We start from the raw sequence: 16,343 nt of genomic DNA, 5'->3' as shown, positions 1-16,343 counted from the left end.
ACTGCACGTTACCATACGCTAGAAGAAGGGACAAGGAAGGTAGATGATCTAAACGAAACCGATATGTTATCGGTTTTCAAGAGAGAGAGAGGAGATGTTCCTCGTCAATCTTAGTTTAAGGAACCATGTATATATTGTGAAACTTTTGAATAAATTTTTTAGTATTGTAACAGAACTCACGCGAAAGCGTTAAAATTTTTCTTTCAATAGAGAAATTTTTCAGCAATATTAACTTATTCGTATCAAACTGGTATTCAATGTGAGTTGAAAACTTTGTTTCCTTCATGCGATAGAATAATCTCATACAAAAATTTTATCTGAAGATAATTTGATATTATAATGATTAGTTTAGTGGGAAACTAATCTCGTATCCAGATGTCGACATCGTACCGTTGTCATCGCGGATACGTTTCATGCTGTTTCCACCGTGAAGTGTATTCGAGAATCAGGCCCATTGCATCAAACGGGGGTTTATCCAACGTGTAAATGATACTGGACGAAAAGTGGTTAGTTAAGCCTTATATGAGTCATACAGTTCGTGTGAAAGGTACAAAGATAGCTGTTTGGTGCCTAAGCAAAAATATAGAGCGGTTAGAGAGCGTCAATTTGGCTGATAGAAACAATCAAGTTTACTTATTGTATTAGATCCAGTTCAAGGCAAAGTTCAAAACAATAAAAGTATATCCATAGATTTTTCTTATGAAAAATGTTCCTATATCACATCCTGAAAGATTCTGAGCCAGCAACTTAGAATCCCAAGTTCGTATTGGTTTGGGACTCTATAATTAGATCATGGTTTACGAATCGCTGTTATACCATCGATTTCAATGGCGCCATTGTAAATGTATTCCAAACATTCTGTAACAACAATGTTCATTGTTTGTACATGTTCAATAACGTAATACCATTGAAGCTCTCTTAATGCTGCAGATTTTCGCAGAATTTCAATCCTCGCTCGTTACTTTATACATTCTTCCCTGCAGTAGAGATATTTAACATTGATATCAACACTTAGTCGCGTTGTGAACTTCTATGGAATAAACGTGATACCATTGAACTGTTGAAGCCGCGTTATACTCCACAGTTTCCGGCAAGTACACATATCAGTGATATCCATCTTCTCTAACCAGGATAATGCAGAAATTTCTTTTTAGAACTGAACAATATGTACCACTCTTAGAAAATTCTCTTTCCAGTTTTCAATCTTTTCACCTTTATTACTTCACTCCACACTTGTGACAGGTACCGCCTAAGCACAGAACCAGAGTTGCTGAGAGTGCGATAATGTAAAATAATTTACACTCCTTATCAACCTCATTTGATAGTTCAAATTTCAGTTTACAATTCGCGCAGACGACGGACAGCCGATCGCACCGAGGCAGCGGCAGTGGTCGAGTACACCCATGCACCGCCGGCGACGACGCGCTTGCATCGCTTGCAGGACCAAATTCCGACGCAGGAACGCTTCATTGCATCCTAAAAGAAGAGAAATCAATGAAAGATAAACAGTATTTGGCTCATATTTTATGTCATTAGCAGTATTTTCATTTCGTGCGATTGATGTTTTGACAGTAAATTCGATTGTATTCTATTTCGTTAAATTTTGAAATGGTTTCCAAAACAAAAAAAAACATATTGAATACAAATTTCTTTAAATCTTAATGTATCATCAGTATTGATAGCTTACCTTTCCGCAGAATGTGCAGGTGTACTTGGCGTGTTGGGTGATTTCAATTTTCTTCACCATCTTACGCAGAGAGGCACCATAACGGGTACCATATTTACCGACGATTCCGACTTTCCTGGTACGCTTGGCCTGAGTACGAGAACAAAAAATAAGGAATATTATTCTCCTTGAATTACATGTTTGTTGACAATCAACTCTTGCACAAACATAACCTATAGCACAACACAACACGAAATACACTACTTTGCAATGTTGGTTTCGGAAACTTCAGAGGCACGTATATTTTTTTATCTTTAGTAATATTCTGATAACCATTGTCGCGAATATCAATCTCAACAATGCCTTGGATTTTCCTTTATAATATACTTGAAAAAACTAACCATTTTAATAAATTATTACTGAAATTGATTGATTTTTAAACCTGACACAAAAAGTGTGCAGTTTCTTCAATCACAGATGACGGGAAAAGAAAGAGAATCGAGACAACCGGAAACTAGGTTGACGTTGACGATGACAGTAAGGTTGCGTCCTGTTAGACGAACAGGAAAGAGAAACCGAACGTACCCCAGTGGAAGTGTTTGCGTCACATTCAAATTTTTTTTTCAAAAGATTTTTTTCTCAAATTTCGTGTGATGAGTGTTTTGATTGAAATGAATGTTGTGATGATAGCAAAATGTAGAAATGTCAAACACTTTTTACTCATCACAGAACAAGGTTAGACTAATTCTGGGTTGTTTGAAAAGTATGTGCAGAGACAAAAACTACTTAATTGTTTAGGGTAAACCTTATATATTTTTTAACATAGTCTCCTTTTAGCTTTAAGCCTTGTCCAATGCTGCTCTAGTTTGTTGATCTCTTCCGTATAGTAAGATTTTGTTCGAAAAATAATAGATGGATATGCAATGAGTTGGAACCAACGGCTTTCTCAGAAAGAAATAGATCGATCTGAAATTTCGCTGAAATTTCGTGTGTGTGTTCTTCCAAGAGATGCTAATAACTAGTGCCTTCTAAACATTAGGCAACCAAACCCGATCTACGTTGGCAATGTCAATCGTATCTCCAACTCAGCTCTGCACATTAAGGCAGCTCAAACGTGATGTAATCGTTGAGTTTTCATCTGTCATTATAAACTGTATAATCGCTGGGAGATTCCATTTCATCAACCGCCATAGAAAATCTTATGAAAAGCGAATTACGAGAACTGTTTTTGAAAAAAAAATCTACTGTAAGTGCGGTTTTTCTCAACTCGAGTAAAAAGAAAAAAACAAAACTACCTAATTTTCAAATCTCATCAAATTGAAAGTATGCACGACTTTCGAAAACTCTACAATAAAATCAAAATGGGTTGATTTGAAATAAAATTTGCACCTTTGCAGGAAAGTCTGCACATCTGGCATTCCTTATTATTTTTTTTTTTCGAAAGTGCTACAGCTCCTGTCCGTAATTACAAATGTACAGTGTCGATGTCTGCCGACAAAATTCGTGCTTGGGAGGCAAATTACTCTATATCAGATTAGAATGCATAAAAGCAGTTTTATATTGGTGAAATTTCAATGAAAATGAAAAAATTCAATGAAATTTCAATGAAACAAAAACCAATGGCGCAAAATATTTTAGTGAAATGTTTATTATAGCCTCACGAATCGCCATTTTTATATATGAGTATTTATGTATGTAGAAATAATAATTGTTTGATTGACTTGTGTTGGGAGTGGAATATGAATGTTTAAAATGGCACAGATTGATGTTTGGTGAAAACTGCTCAGATGTGGGTTCGAACTCCGGTCGTCTGGATTATCACCCACCAGCTATCTGAAATTTAATTCAACAGCGGTTAAAACTTTCGAGTGCATCAGCATTTCATTAACATTTCAATATGATGTAATATGTTCTTCATTAGGATCTAATATGATTTACTGTTTCATGATTTTCTTCAGCATGCAGCACAATTTACTACAGTACTGAATCGATTTAAATTATACGCTTATACGACACACAAACTGAATCAGCGTAATATACGCATATGATGCGGATTAAATATATTTTACGACAATGTGCATCATAAAATTGATGTTTATTATACCGAATTACGACTTAATTTGATAATGGTATATAAAATCGAGTTTTTACATTTAATGCGATTTCAAATATACACGATAGATACTTTGATTGATATTATATGCGATTATGATTTATTCGGATTTCTTGTAAGACTTGGCACGTGCAAAATTATACGATTTAATGTTTGCTGGGTAGTGTGTATGCTCCCATTTGATTACACGTGCCCTCGACTTTTTTTTGCGATATTCGTTAAGCTGGTTCCCAACTTAGGTGTCCTAGTTTGTAGAGTGTCAAATTGTTAGAAACCTTTTTGCCGTATCGATTGATGCGTCCTTTGCATTGGAAGAAATAAACACGTTTTTTAAACATGTTTTATCTAAAATATAGTGAAAAATACACCACAGAACAATTTTTTTTACTTTAATTTCTTTTTTATCTCTAAATGTTTGTAGGCGGCAAAATAAACCTTGAAAAACGGGAATTAAAATTATTTATTGTAACTGTGATTAAATTTATTTCGAAAAAAACAATAATAAAAAATAAACGCTACAAAGGATAGAAATCGGAACAACAAATACGGGATTATCTTTTTTTCAAATTTTAATGCTGTTAACATAATCCACTTTATTCTGAGCGATGGATGACGTGAGATGGCTCAAGTCACGGTGTTTCCCGGAGACATTTTCAGTTTCACGAATGCGGTGGTTTGTTGGTGTGCGTTATATAGTCTGATTTGTTTATATATGCGACGACAAATGTACATTGTCGACGTCTGGTTGCAATATTAGTGATTGGGAGGTTATTATTTTCTATCAAATCAGGAGAGCCAAGTGCAGTGTAAAAATATAAAAGTTTGAATGAAATTTTTTACTTCATGTTGTTTGATTACCTAACACATGTAGTCGTGACACTCACTTAACCATTTGTCGATGCATTTCCTGTTTGTTCCACAAATAATTACTATTATAATATAAAATCATCATTAAACACAGTTTTCGTTCAATATGTTTCTGCGATATCGGAAAAAAACCTCTTATTTCATCACACAAAATAAATATTCGATACATGAAAGTCAATTTTCATTCATAACTTTGATTTTGAAAGCATGTTTATTCCACCTGAATATCCATAATTATTTTCGCCTCCCAATGAAAGCACATGAAGCTTATTGCCGTCTACGCGAATATACTCTTCAAAATTAGAATCCGAAATGGATTACGATTCCAATAATACAAAAACAAAAGCAACAGGTTTTCCATTTTCATAGTCTTTATTTTTAGATTTTCCTAAACAATACTCAGAACTTGACAGTTCAGTATAGTTGTATTGGTGAACCCGAGTGCCAACCCGTGAAATATCTCAGTGCGAAACTAACAGCTTTCGGGGCCAACCTAGCGCGGCACTAGGTTTAAACTGAGTGAATAAAAAAGTATTGACAGCAGTTAGTGTGGCACTGGGGTTGAAACTGAACAGAAACGAATTCGCTATGAGATTAGAAGTCGTGCCCTCATATGGTAACGACTTGGGTATCGAATAAGAGCTTAAAAGTAAGGTGGCTTCCACAATAAAGCAAGTAAGCTATTTCACGTAATTCGCCTAGCGAAACAAAGGCGATTTTTATGAAATGGCTGCCCGTGCTTTTGAAAAATTGTTCTTCTCAAGACCACCTTCTCTCGACACAAACCATGATACATGCATCTTTGAACGTGTTCTCTCACGTACGCAGCTTATGCTGTGACGTTTTCGCATACGTCGATAAGTTGATATCAGAAGAAATTTTTCTCCAGTAAGAAATAATAGTGAAAACTATAGCGACTGTAGTTTCGCAAAAAGGGGAATTTGCGTAAATTCGAATTCACTTCGTTTTTGCTTCGCGAAAGAACTGTTGTTCAAGTGCGTAGTTATTACAAAGATCAACATTGGTAATACGTACCAAAATAACAAGAGAAAATTTATATAAAGTTTACCGTTCGAAGGGGTTGAACAAGGAACCCCTCATTTGTCTTGAGGGGGCAACTGTGCCCCGCAGCACAGGTTGAGGGTGGAGAAATTAGTTACTCATCTTAGCCCCTCCGAGTTTCAGTAGGGTTTTCGATTTGTTTGCTTGATTTGCGACGAGCTCGCCTCACCTCGGGCGAGTGAAAGGATAAGTGGAAAAATGAAGTCACGAAAAAGCCGCTTGTCATTTGCTATACTGTTTACCGTCGCATGCGGAGTCACTAATGGGTTTTATTTGCCGGGACTGGCTCCAGTCAACTACTGCAGACAGTCGGAAATACAAAAGTCTTGCAAGGTAAGTAAGTCGGAAAGCGGCAGAGCTCCTAATCGATTTTCAGTAAAAATATTCACTTCGAATCGTCATGTCAGTGGAGATTTCGCGGCTGGATAGATGTGACACAATTTATGATTGCCTTGCACCAGTATGCCTGAATTCTTATCGAAAACATTACTTGAATGTGTCGATAAGCATTTTTGTACTGCTGCCGTTGTCAGTATTTTATCGCGCACAGTTTTGAAAAAAATTGTGCAAAATGATTCTGACTTATAAAAAAGCAATTTAATTATAGTTTTGACCACGAAATTGATAATTTCTACTGTTTCAGTTAATATTCATAACGTAGTGCCAGGGCTTTAGGAAAACATTTCGTAGGATCGCGATATACCCGTACCAACAATGGAAACTATATGAATATGCTCCTCAAACAAACCCAATGTTCCTGCAATCCATTTTACCATACACATATTAATCGCAATAAAAATATGTGATACATATTTTTACACATCCAAAAATTCCAAGGATTTTGCGCATGTTTATATAAAACTGAGAAGATCACGCATTGAAGTTTTCATCAATTCGTTATACGGGAACTGGGGGTGAGTACTGTTTTGTGAGATCTGAGGGCACATATTGTTATGTTTCCCTCACAGAATCATTGTCTAGAATATTCTCCATGCGATATAAGAAATATCAGTTATTTTAAACGACAATTTTGCAAGTAATAGTAAATTTTCAAAGCTGACAGAAAGAAAACAGAGTTCACCAACCAGTGCGGGTGAAACCGGCACCCCATGGGGGTAACATCGGCCCCCTAAATTTGTCAATAAATATACTTGACACCAGCTGAACCAGTTTGAATGTGGCAACAGCCAAATGAAAGGTATTCTAATTCTAGATGTCACTATCGTATATGGTTCGAATCGCTCTACTGATTCCGGAGATATGGACGGAACAAGCTCTGGTGAACATGTTTTTTTTATTCTTTATTTTTGAGACTTTCAGCCTCCTGAGCTGGTTCGTCTCAGTAAAAACGGCCGAAACCATGCCGCAAAGTGCGCTTACTATCCATTTTACATGCACATACGGACAAGCAATTAACAATAAAACAAAAACAGATTTCGTCACGAGAATTTCTACGCATTTGAGCTTTTTTCCCCTCGTTTGACGAGGATGTCCGCTTGCCATGGCCCCAGGCCACAGATGGGGAATCCGCGCCACTCGAAGATGCCGACTGTTCTTGTTCCCCTTATCGCGAAGGGGAAGGAACAAGGATCTTCGATTTAATCACAAGTTTTTGTTCAAATTTTAAAGTACAGATCGGCATCTTTCAAACAACAGAACAGTGCAGTAGTTTGTGAAGGGTCGTCGCCAAGCACATCTCGAATGCTCCCGCTGATCCCGTGTGAGTTCCGGAGGTTCTCATACTTTGGGCAAATACAGAGGATGTGTTCGACTGAATTGCGAACCTCGCACAAGTCACAAAGGGGATGAAAGGGTCCTCTGATGAAGTTGTGTGACATGTTGCAGTGGCCGGTTCTTAACCTGGATAAGATTCGTTGCTCTCTCTTCGTTTTGACGTCTTCGAATCTGGTGATGGATCCTTTGATTCTCCGGAGGAACAGCGTCGCTTCAACGGACCATTTTTCCGCCCAAAAAGTTTTGAACGTGTTGACGATCCATAGTCTGATGTCGTCTAGCGGTACTTTGCGCGTCAAAAGTTATTCAAGGTGACCGATTCCACCAAAACGGTCGGCCGCTTCATTGCCGGCTATGCCACTATGTCCGGGACCCACATGAGGACTGTATCCGGCAGCAGATACCTCCTGATAGCTTGTATCCATGGGTGCCTAGTTATAGCAGCGCCAACGGCATCGATGACGCTAACCGAGTCAGTAACTATCAGGATCGATTTGCTTGACGGTATAGTGGCAGCTTCAAATATTCCGGCAGCTTCGGCCGAGAAAACCTGGCAAATGTCGACGAGCTTCTTGCTGGAAATAAGAGAGTTATTATGACCGCTTACCCCGAAACCAACTCCTTGCATCCCTTTGGAACCGTCCGTGTAGCGAATTTCATAATTGTGATATTTTCTTGAGACAAGTTCGACAAAGGTTTGCTTCAGACCCACAGAGCTCGCCCCAGCTCGAAAGTTGTTCCTGATTGTATCATCTACTTGGACCACCGGCAACCTCCAGTCGTTAGTCCCAAACCAAAGCTGTTTAGCTATCGATGGGAGGTTTGAGTGTGTCACCTGCTGCAAGATTTCGTTCGTTAAAACAGTCAGGTGTGTCTCTTTACCTCCGCTGGTTTTAGCGAGAAAGCCCGCAGTTCTGGAAACTATCGCCGCGTCCACAAAAATGTCAAACGGAGGTTCTCCTATTTCGGCGCATACCGAGGCTGCTGGTGTTGATGGTAGCAGACCAGAGATAATCCGTAGGTTGCAATCGACCACCACTCAACGTTCTACGGCGGGGAATGCGGTCGTTGTAGATTTTGACTCCCGAATTGCAACCTTGGTGTTTGTGACTGCATACCACCATGTGACCACTCTTTTGCGCCGAAAGTCGAAAACCTCGTTCGACAGCCCATTTACTGATAGCATTGGTAGCTGCCTGGATCTTGATACGTGGTGCCCTGTGCGTGTTCCCCACCACTACCAAAAGGATGTCGTCCGCATACGTGAATACGCATACTCCCTTCGGTATAACCCGGAACAGGCTGTTCATCGCTATCAGGAAGAAGGTGACGGCTAAGACGGAACCTTGAGGTACACCAGTTTCTGGAGCTGGTGTTCCCGACTTTTACCTCAAAGGTCCGATTTGTCGCGAAGTTTTGAACAAAGTGCAGCAAGTTGCCGTCTACCCCCCAGTCAGCCAGTGTTTTAAGAACTAATGGAATCCAGGTTCGGTTGTACGCCTCCTCTAGATCCAGGGCTACCATCTCCAGATGCTGTCGATTTTTTCTGGCCTCAGCTACCACCTCTCCAAGGGATGCGAAATACGTGTTTGTGCCCATCCCCGGTCGAAAGGCAAACTGTCGGCAGTCCAACTTCTTGTTTTCGGTCAGGTAGGTGACGAGCCGTCGGTTCGCCATCCTCTCTAGGGTCTTGGACGTACAGGAGGTCAAGGATATTGGCCGGTATCCTTTCACGGAGCAGCTGTTCTGGCCGACTTTGGGGATGGGGATCACAATATTATGTCTCCATTCCGCTGGGAAGTCGTGCTTCAACCAGAGATCATTAAAAGTGTCGAGGAGAGTGGTTTGACCTAACGGGGACAGCTGCTTGATCATCTTATAACCGATGTGATCGGGACCAGTGGACTCCCCTTTGGTGGAGCGCAGAGCGACGATGAGTTCTTCGACGGAGAAGGGTTTGTTGAACGGTTTTCCAACCCGATCATTCGGAACCACGAATCGATTGACTGAGTTCGTGTCCGCTTTTTGCTGTCGGATGAACTCGGAATCGTATCCCGAAATCGAGGACAGTTCAACAAAATATTCCCCTATCTGGTGAACATGGAATATGGAAAAGAAAGGAATTTGACATTAGGCAAATCTATCATGCGGCACTCAAGCCACACCACAATTCTATTGCTAGTTCGATGGAATCTAGGTCCTAGTTTCGAGCTTACCGCCTTTCACAAAGCGTGATTTGGTAATGTAGACCTGGGAATTCCAAAGTCTTGGAAGCACGTTTGACAGAAACTACACCAACGACAGCTTCTTTTGCAAGGATGAGGTTCTCCTGGGACCCACTCTCACAATTCGATTTCCTTGGGAGCTGCGAGATATCTGAAATATATGGAAAATATAACCTTCAACTAACTGGAAAGCATGCCGAGCTAGTATGGTACTAAGCTACACTCCTAGTAAATGGCGAGAAGTCCAGGTTATATTTATCCCCAAGTCTGGCAAACGTGACAGGACGACTCCTAAAGCGTAAAGAACAATTAGTCTAACATCTGTCATCTTGAAAATAATGGAAAAGGTCATTGATCTCCATATCAAATCATAATATTTGAACAAGAGACCATTGAACAAATTTCTATTTGCCTATCAAGCAAATAAATCAACGGAAACAGCGCTTCACACATTAATTTCAAAAATAGGGAATCTCACTTACAGCTTTTCTTGATATTGAGGGAACATTTGACAATGCATCCTACAAATCTATAAATAAAGCTATGAAAACATGTAGTTTTGACATGTGCATCTCCAACTGGATACATGCCATGCTAACCAACCGACCAATAATAGCTAAATTAGGAGGATCTACTCTAACAACGAAACCAACTAGAGGTTGCCCTCAAGGAGGAGTTCTGTCTCCTCTGTTGTGGTCCCTAGTTGTCGACGATCTTCTTAATAACCTAGCTAATTTAGGATACGAAGTCATTGGTTTTGCTGATGACCTAATCATCTTAGTGAGGGGTAAATGTGAGTATACTATTTCCAATAGAATGCAAACCGCCCTTAACTACACACTCAAATGGTGCAATTCGGAAGGACTTAGTGTTAATCCTTCAAAAACAGTCATAATTCCATCTACCAGAAAAAGAAAATATAAGATTCCACCTCTTAGATTGGGGGTGTACAATTGGAGCTTTCAAAACGAACCAAATATTTAGGTGTCATGCTTGATCAAAAACTAAATTGTATGCAATATCTAAAGCCCAGACTACACTCTGGAGTTGTAGTAGTATATTCGGGAAAAGTGGGGACTAAAACCGAGAATGATTCACTGGATTTACTCGGTAATTGTGAGACCCAGACTAACATATGCTTCGCTAGTGTGGTGGCCTAAAACTACACAAATATCAGCTCAGAAAAAGCCCGATAAACTACAACGTCTGGCATGTTTATTAATAACTGGAGCGATGCCCAGCGCACCTTCCAAAGCCCTAGATGCTCTTTTATACCTTTTACCCTTGCACCAATATGTGCAACTTGAAGCGGAAAAAGGTGCTCTTAGGCTGAAACGTATAAAACATTTTCTAGAAGGAGATCTCACAGGGCATTTACAAATCCTGAAAGATTTTCAACTGAACACTATAGTAAGCATGAATGAAGAATGGATGGAAACAAAGACTAACTTCAGTGTTCCCTTCAAAGTGATTGAATTCAATCGCAACGAATGGGAAGAAAGTGGTCCCAAAACTCGTCCAGGATCACTCGTGTTTTATACCGATTGATCTAAAATCGGTAAATCTACGGGAGCTGGGATTACTGGACCAGGAATCGACATGTCACTTCCAATGGTACAGTGACCTACAGTTTTTCAAGCAGAAATACAAGCTATTCTAACATGTTCAAATATTTGTTTGACTAGAAAATACAGGTATGCCAATATCTGTATCTTCTCAGATAGCCAAGCAGCTCTTAATGCAGTAAAAGCATACACATGTCAGTCACAACTAGTTCGGGAGTGTATTTTATCCTTAAAACAACTAGCTGCTACTAACGAAGTTAGCATATACTGGGTGCCTGGTCACTGCGGTATAGAAGGTAATGAAAGAGCCGATCTCTTAGCAAGATTAGGATCTTCAACTCGTCGGGCCGGAGCCATTTTGAATGAAAGCTGAGCTCAATATCTGGTAAATATCAATGATTGAAGCCAACTGGAGGGCTCTATCAACACCAAGACAACCTTGTAACAGAATAACACGCAACCTACTCAGCTTGAATAAGGCAGATTTGAGTACATTAACCGGTCTATTCACCGGACACTATCCGAGCAGGTATCACCTTAAAAAAATCGGAAAACTGGCAGATGATAACTGTCGTTTTTGCAATTTCGAAGCTGAGACTTCGGAACATTTACTGTGTCAATGCTGTACACTAATTCAGCGAAGGCTGCGAATTCTTGGAAAGGGCATTCTTATGCCTAACGAGATTTGGTCTGCTGAACCAAAACAGGTAAGGAACTTCATAAAGGAAGTCATACCTTCGTGGGGGATATGCAAAGTCCTGGTACGTCACTTATTCCCTGAGTGATAGAACGAACTGATACTGCATACATAGCACTGGAGTGCACTACAATAGATCAAACTAATGGTCGCAGTGGTACAATGCTCCTACAGAAGAAGAAAGTACATTTAACATTTGGTATATTGTGGGCCTTCGAGTTTCGGTATTCGATTATCGTTTCTCAGAGATGACCCGCTGAGACTGGAGGAGTTCATAATATATCATTTCGAGCTGATCCCACCAAATGTACTTCATTTGCTTCATGTCATGAATACTTATTTAAGCGGTTGAATTCGATGCATGGCTTCAAGGCGCGGGGAAGCCATGCATTGTAGAATTTAAGAGTATCAATTTTTTGTCGTCCGTTACTATTACATGCAAAAAAAATATCGATTTAATCCTCAAATTTAATTGGCTAAGTTACCTAAATATTTTAGGAACTACATCTGAAATACTAGTAGAGAATTTTATTACCAGCCTGCATCTGAAATTTTATTGAAGAATGACTGGAAAATCGGGGAATGCCAGGGATTTTTTTTCGGGTTTTGAGTCGACACCCTGTGTTAAACTAGACCAAAAATTTAAGCCAACTAATAACATCTGTATCTCTTATTTGGTTTCAGTCCGACGTGACCCTCTACGTGAACCGACTCAACACGGAGGAATCAGTCATTCCATACGAGTATCACCACTTCGACTTCTGCCCAATCGATGAGGCGAACTCACCGGTGGAAAACCTTGGACAGGTGGTCTTCGGAGAACGAATTCGCCCTGGACCGTACAAGATCGAGTTCCTGAAGGCGACGACATGCGAGAAGGCATGCAATAGGAATTATACCGGCGGTGATCCGGAGAGCGATCGTCGGTTGATGATCTTGAAGAAGGGAATGAGTCTGAACTACCAGCATCACTGGATCGTGGATAACATGCCGGTTACCTGGTGCTACCCCCTGGACAACGACCGTCAGCATTGTACCACTGGCTTCCCGATGGGATGCTTGGTGCGAAGGCACCCGGATGGGGATGAGGGTTGTTTGGTGAATCCAAATTATAACAGAGCCGGATATTACTATCCTTTCAATCATGTTGATTTGACAGTCACCTATCACAGCGGAGCAACCGAGGAATGGGGTGTGGCGTTCAAACAAAACGGCGGTCGTATCATTTCCGTCAAGGTCGTGCCTTCGTCCATCAACCATAAAAATCCGGAACAGTTGGATTGCTCTAGCAAAGAACCAATCGAGATCCCATCCAGCGCACTCCAAAATGGGCAGAAGATGAACATCACCTACACCTATTCCGTTCGCTTCATTCAAAATAACACCATCAAATGGTCCTCCCGGTGGGATTATATTTTGGAATCTATGCCACACACCAACATCCAATGGTTCAGCATTCTCAATTCGCTTGTGATTGTGTTGTTCCTGTCCGGTATGGTTGCGATGATCATGCTTAGGACACTGCACAAAGATATCGCCCGTTACAACCAGATGGACTCTGGCGAGGATGCTCAAGAAGAATTCGGTTGGAAGCTTGTTCATGGCGATGTTTTCCGTCCACCCCGCAAAGGAATGCTTCTGTCGGTTTTGCTTGGCTCCGGTATCCAGGTGTTCTGCATGACTTTGGTGACACTGGCATTCGCCTGCTTAGGATTCCTGTCTCCTGCCAACCGGGGAGCATTGATGACGTGCGCAATGGTATTGTTCGTGCTACTCGGCACGCCTGCTGGTTATGTCTCCGCTCGTATCTACAAGAGCTTCGGCGGAATCAAGTGGAAGAGCAATGTACTATTGACATCGATGCTAAGTCCTGGGTAAATTTATTTATTTATTATTATAAATCCGATTTGTTCTATCATTGAATATATTGCAGCATTGTTTTTGGACTCTTCTTCGTCATGAACTTGATTTTATGGAGCAAAGGAAGTTCCGGCGCCGTTCCTTTCTCGACATTGATCGCTCTGTTGGCCTTGTGGTTTGGTGTGTCTGTTCCTCTTACATTCGTTGGTGCTTACTTTGGATTCCGTAAAAGGGTAAGTTTTGAAAACATTCATGATGAAATGAAATGATTCAACAACATCATTATATTTTTACAGTCGCTGGAACACCCCGTTCGCACGAACCAAATTCCCCGTCAAATTCCGGATCAGTCCATCTACACTCAACCAATTCCTGGCATCATAATGGGAGGGGTTCTGCCGTTCGGTTGCATCTTCATTCAACTGTTCTTCATTCTCAATTCACTTTGGTCTAGTCAGATGTACTACATGTTTGGGTTCTTGTTTCTGGTGTTTCTGATCCTCGTGATAACCTGCTCTGAGACAACGATTTTACTGTGCTATTTCCACTTGTGTGCCGAGGATTATCACTGGTGGTGGCGATCCTTCCTAACATCAGGGTTCACTGCAGTCTATCTGTTCATCTACTGCTGTCACTACTTTGCAACCAAGCTACAGATTGAGGATGCTGCGTCCACATTCTTGTATTTCGGTTATACTTTGATAATGGTATTTTTGTTCTTCTTGTTGACCGGTTCGATAGGATTCTTCGCTTGCTTCTGGTTCATTCGCAAGATTTACAGTGTAGTAAAGGTCGACTAAGATGTGTTATCTGCAAACCATGTTCAATTGTATTCTGAAATAAGTTAAACATGTCTAGAATGTAGGTTTATGATTTGAACAAGCTAAATCGGTAACAAAACATGGATGATGAAACGATTGACTTAAGTATTGATTTTAAGAGGAAAAAACACGAATGTAGTGTGCAGTATCATGTGTTTACGTCGCAAAGGTATATAAAATTTATTTTCTAGCTCGATGGAACCAGCGGGATTGACCACATAAAGCGCACTCCCGGCGGTAAGTTTATAATGAGGTAGCAATTGTATGCGCAACAGTAACATGAAAGGATGTTCGTTAAATGAAATATGTGATTACCTTTAATATGAAAAAATGCCTTTTTTTGTGTTTAATAATTTAACTATACTAAAGTAGCAGCCCTAAACGGAAATGAATGAAAAATCTACTAATTTTTCCTGCTGTTAGTGTTTATATGTTAAGGATGTATAGCACACGTAATAAAAATATTTGATTACGGATGGAAAATAAATGGCTGAACAGCAGAGCACAAATAATAGCGTCGAACTCTTGGAGACAAATTTTTTTATGCTTAAAACTTTCCAATTATGCTCTGCCACAGGACAAGTAATTAGTAAGTAGAATCGATTCAGAGAAAATGTAAAATTTGCAACATGAATCGGCGAACGTAATATGTGCGGAAAAAAAATCACATTTCCTTATTATTTGAACAAAATTAGTAAGAAAACAGAGCATCAATATTTGATAATCACTGATTTTTTTATTTAATATTTCGTTATGTAAAAATAACTTCACAAAATTTATTATTATAACAACTTCAGAAAACAAAGTCCAAACCAATAAATACGACAACTTGTAAGGCTTGTTTCTAATTTTCCGAAAACTAGTTCACATATATGCAGCTTATGTAATTCAACGGATTAAGGGAGTTATCTGAAATGTTTTAAGGCATCTAAAATATGATACGTTCAAGAAAAGGCAATCAGCCCTATTCTGTATTTCGATCGATTCGAAATATTTCGAACGACTTGATAAAATACTATCCTGTGTTTCGTTCGAGTTGTTTTTGCATTTCGTTCGATCTGTTTCTCGTTGAATATTAAATGGGCAAAACGTTCGAAATAGGGAATGCGAAATTATAACTCGAACGAAATAACGGTTTCGAACGAAATGAAAATCCGTCGGAATACTGAATAGTATCAAATATCAAGAAGCGGACGAGAGGAGAGATATGTGTAAACTGTATGAAAAAACGCAGGAGAGAATGTTTAAGACATTGGGGTCTATTCCGAGAGTCGGTTCACGACGTGACAGTCAATTTGCGCACGTGTTTGTATTCTGAAAATCGGTGTAATTAAAAAAGAGTTATAAACGTTTTCATGTTAGTTCTAGGAATTAGGAATGTGTAAAGGCAAAACACCCGGTTTTGTGCACTGGTTCGGGTATAATAGGCATGTACGAAAGAGTATTATACTGTTTTCTCTCACCCGTTTCATATGTGTGCATAAGAGAAAAGCGCACTGAGAGCCTAATTTGTTGTGCTATCCCGGAGGAGGCGACAGCATATTCCATGCATTGGTGATGTTATTTTGTATCATTGACAAGTGTCGGAGAGAAAGTGTTCTGCAAGATAAGTGGTTTATGTGTTTGTATTTGTGTTGAGCGCATGCGTGCGCTAGAAAGTAGAGTCTTGCTTTTTTCTCATCCATTATAAGATATGTGTGTGCGTTTTTCTACTCCGTCATCTACTGTTGGAG

General features: G+C 39.8%; 2 protein-coding genes across 2 annotated transcripts; one reads left to right on the top strand and one right to left on the bottom strand.

Moving 5' to 3' along the window:
* Window positions 1-1,184: 1,184 nt before the first annotated feature.
* Window positions 1,185-2,215, bottom strand: LOC129777667 (60S ribosomal protein L37a). Its single transcript, XM_055784071.1, has 3 exons — window positions 2,068-2,215; window positions 1,688-1,816; window positions 1,185-1,476 (listed from the first exon to the last, which is right to left on the bottom strand). Exons 1-3 carry the CDS (start codon window positions 2,068-2,070, stop codon window positions 1,339-1,341), a joined length of 270 nt encoding a protein of 89 aa, XP_055640046.1. The 5' UTR covers window positions 2,071-2,215; the 3' UTR covers window positions 1,185-1,338.
* A 3,276-nt stretch (window positions 2,216-5,491) lies between these two features.
* Window positions 5,492-15,445, top strand: LOC129778648 (transmembrane 9 superfamily member 2). Its single transcript, XM_055785690.1, has 4 exons — window positions 5,492-6,041; window positions 12,614-13,803; window positions 13,863-14,022; window positions 14,086-15,445. The coding sequence occupies exons 1-4, from the start codon at window positions 5,907-5,909 to the stop codon at window positions 14,587-14,589; spliced, it is 1,989 nt and encodes a 662-aa protein (XP_055641665.1). The 5' UTR covers window positions 5,492-5,906; the 3' UTR covers window positions 14,590-15,445.
* Window positions 15,446-16,343: the final 898 nt, after the last annotated feature.

This window comes from Toxorhynchites rutilus, chromosome 3 (genome assembly GCF_029784135.1).
Source record: "Toxorhynchites rutilus septentrionalis strain SRP chromosome 3, ASM2978413v1, whole genome shotgun sequence".
Lineage (NCBI taxonomy): Eukaryota > Metazoa > Arthropoda > Insecta > Diptera > Culicidae > Toxorhynchites > Toxorhynchites rutilus.
Note: the sequence above shows the minus strand (reverse complement) of the source record. Positions and strands in the feature narration are given on the sequence as shown.

What these genes read in the sequence shown, in the direction of transcription:
- LOC129778648 (XM_055785690.1), top strand. Translation starts at nt 5,907, where the DNA reads ATGAAGTCACGAAAAAGCCGCTTGTCATTTGCTATACTGTTTACCGTC. An exon ending in AAATACAAAAGTCTTGCAAG is followed by an intron (nt 6,042 to 12,613) that starts GTAAGTAAGTCG and finishes ATTTGGTTTCAG; the next exon opens with TCCGACGTGACCCTCTACGT. An exon ending in ACTTTGGATTCCGTAAAAGG is followed by an intron (nt 14,023 to 14,085) that starts GTAAGTTTTGAA and finishes ATATTTTTACAG; the next exon opens with TCGCTGGAACACCCCGTTCG.
- LOC129777667 (XM_055784071.1), bottom strand. An exon ending in CCTGCACATTCTGCGGAAAG is followed by an intron (nt 1,477 to 1,687) that starts GTAAGCTATCAA and finishes CTCTTCTTTTAG; the next exon opens with GATGCAATGAAGCGTTCCTG.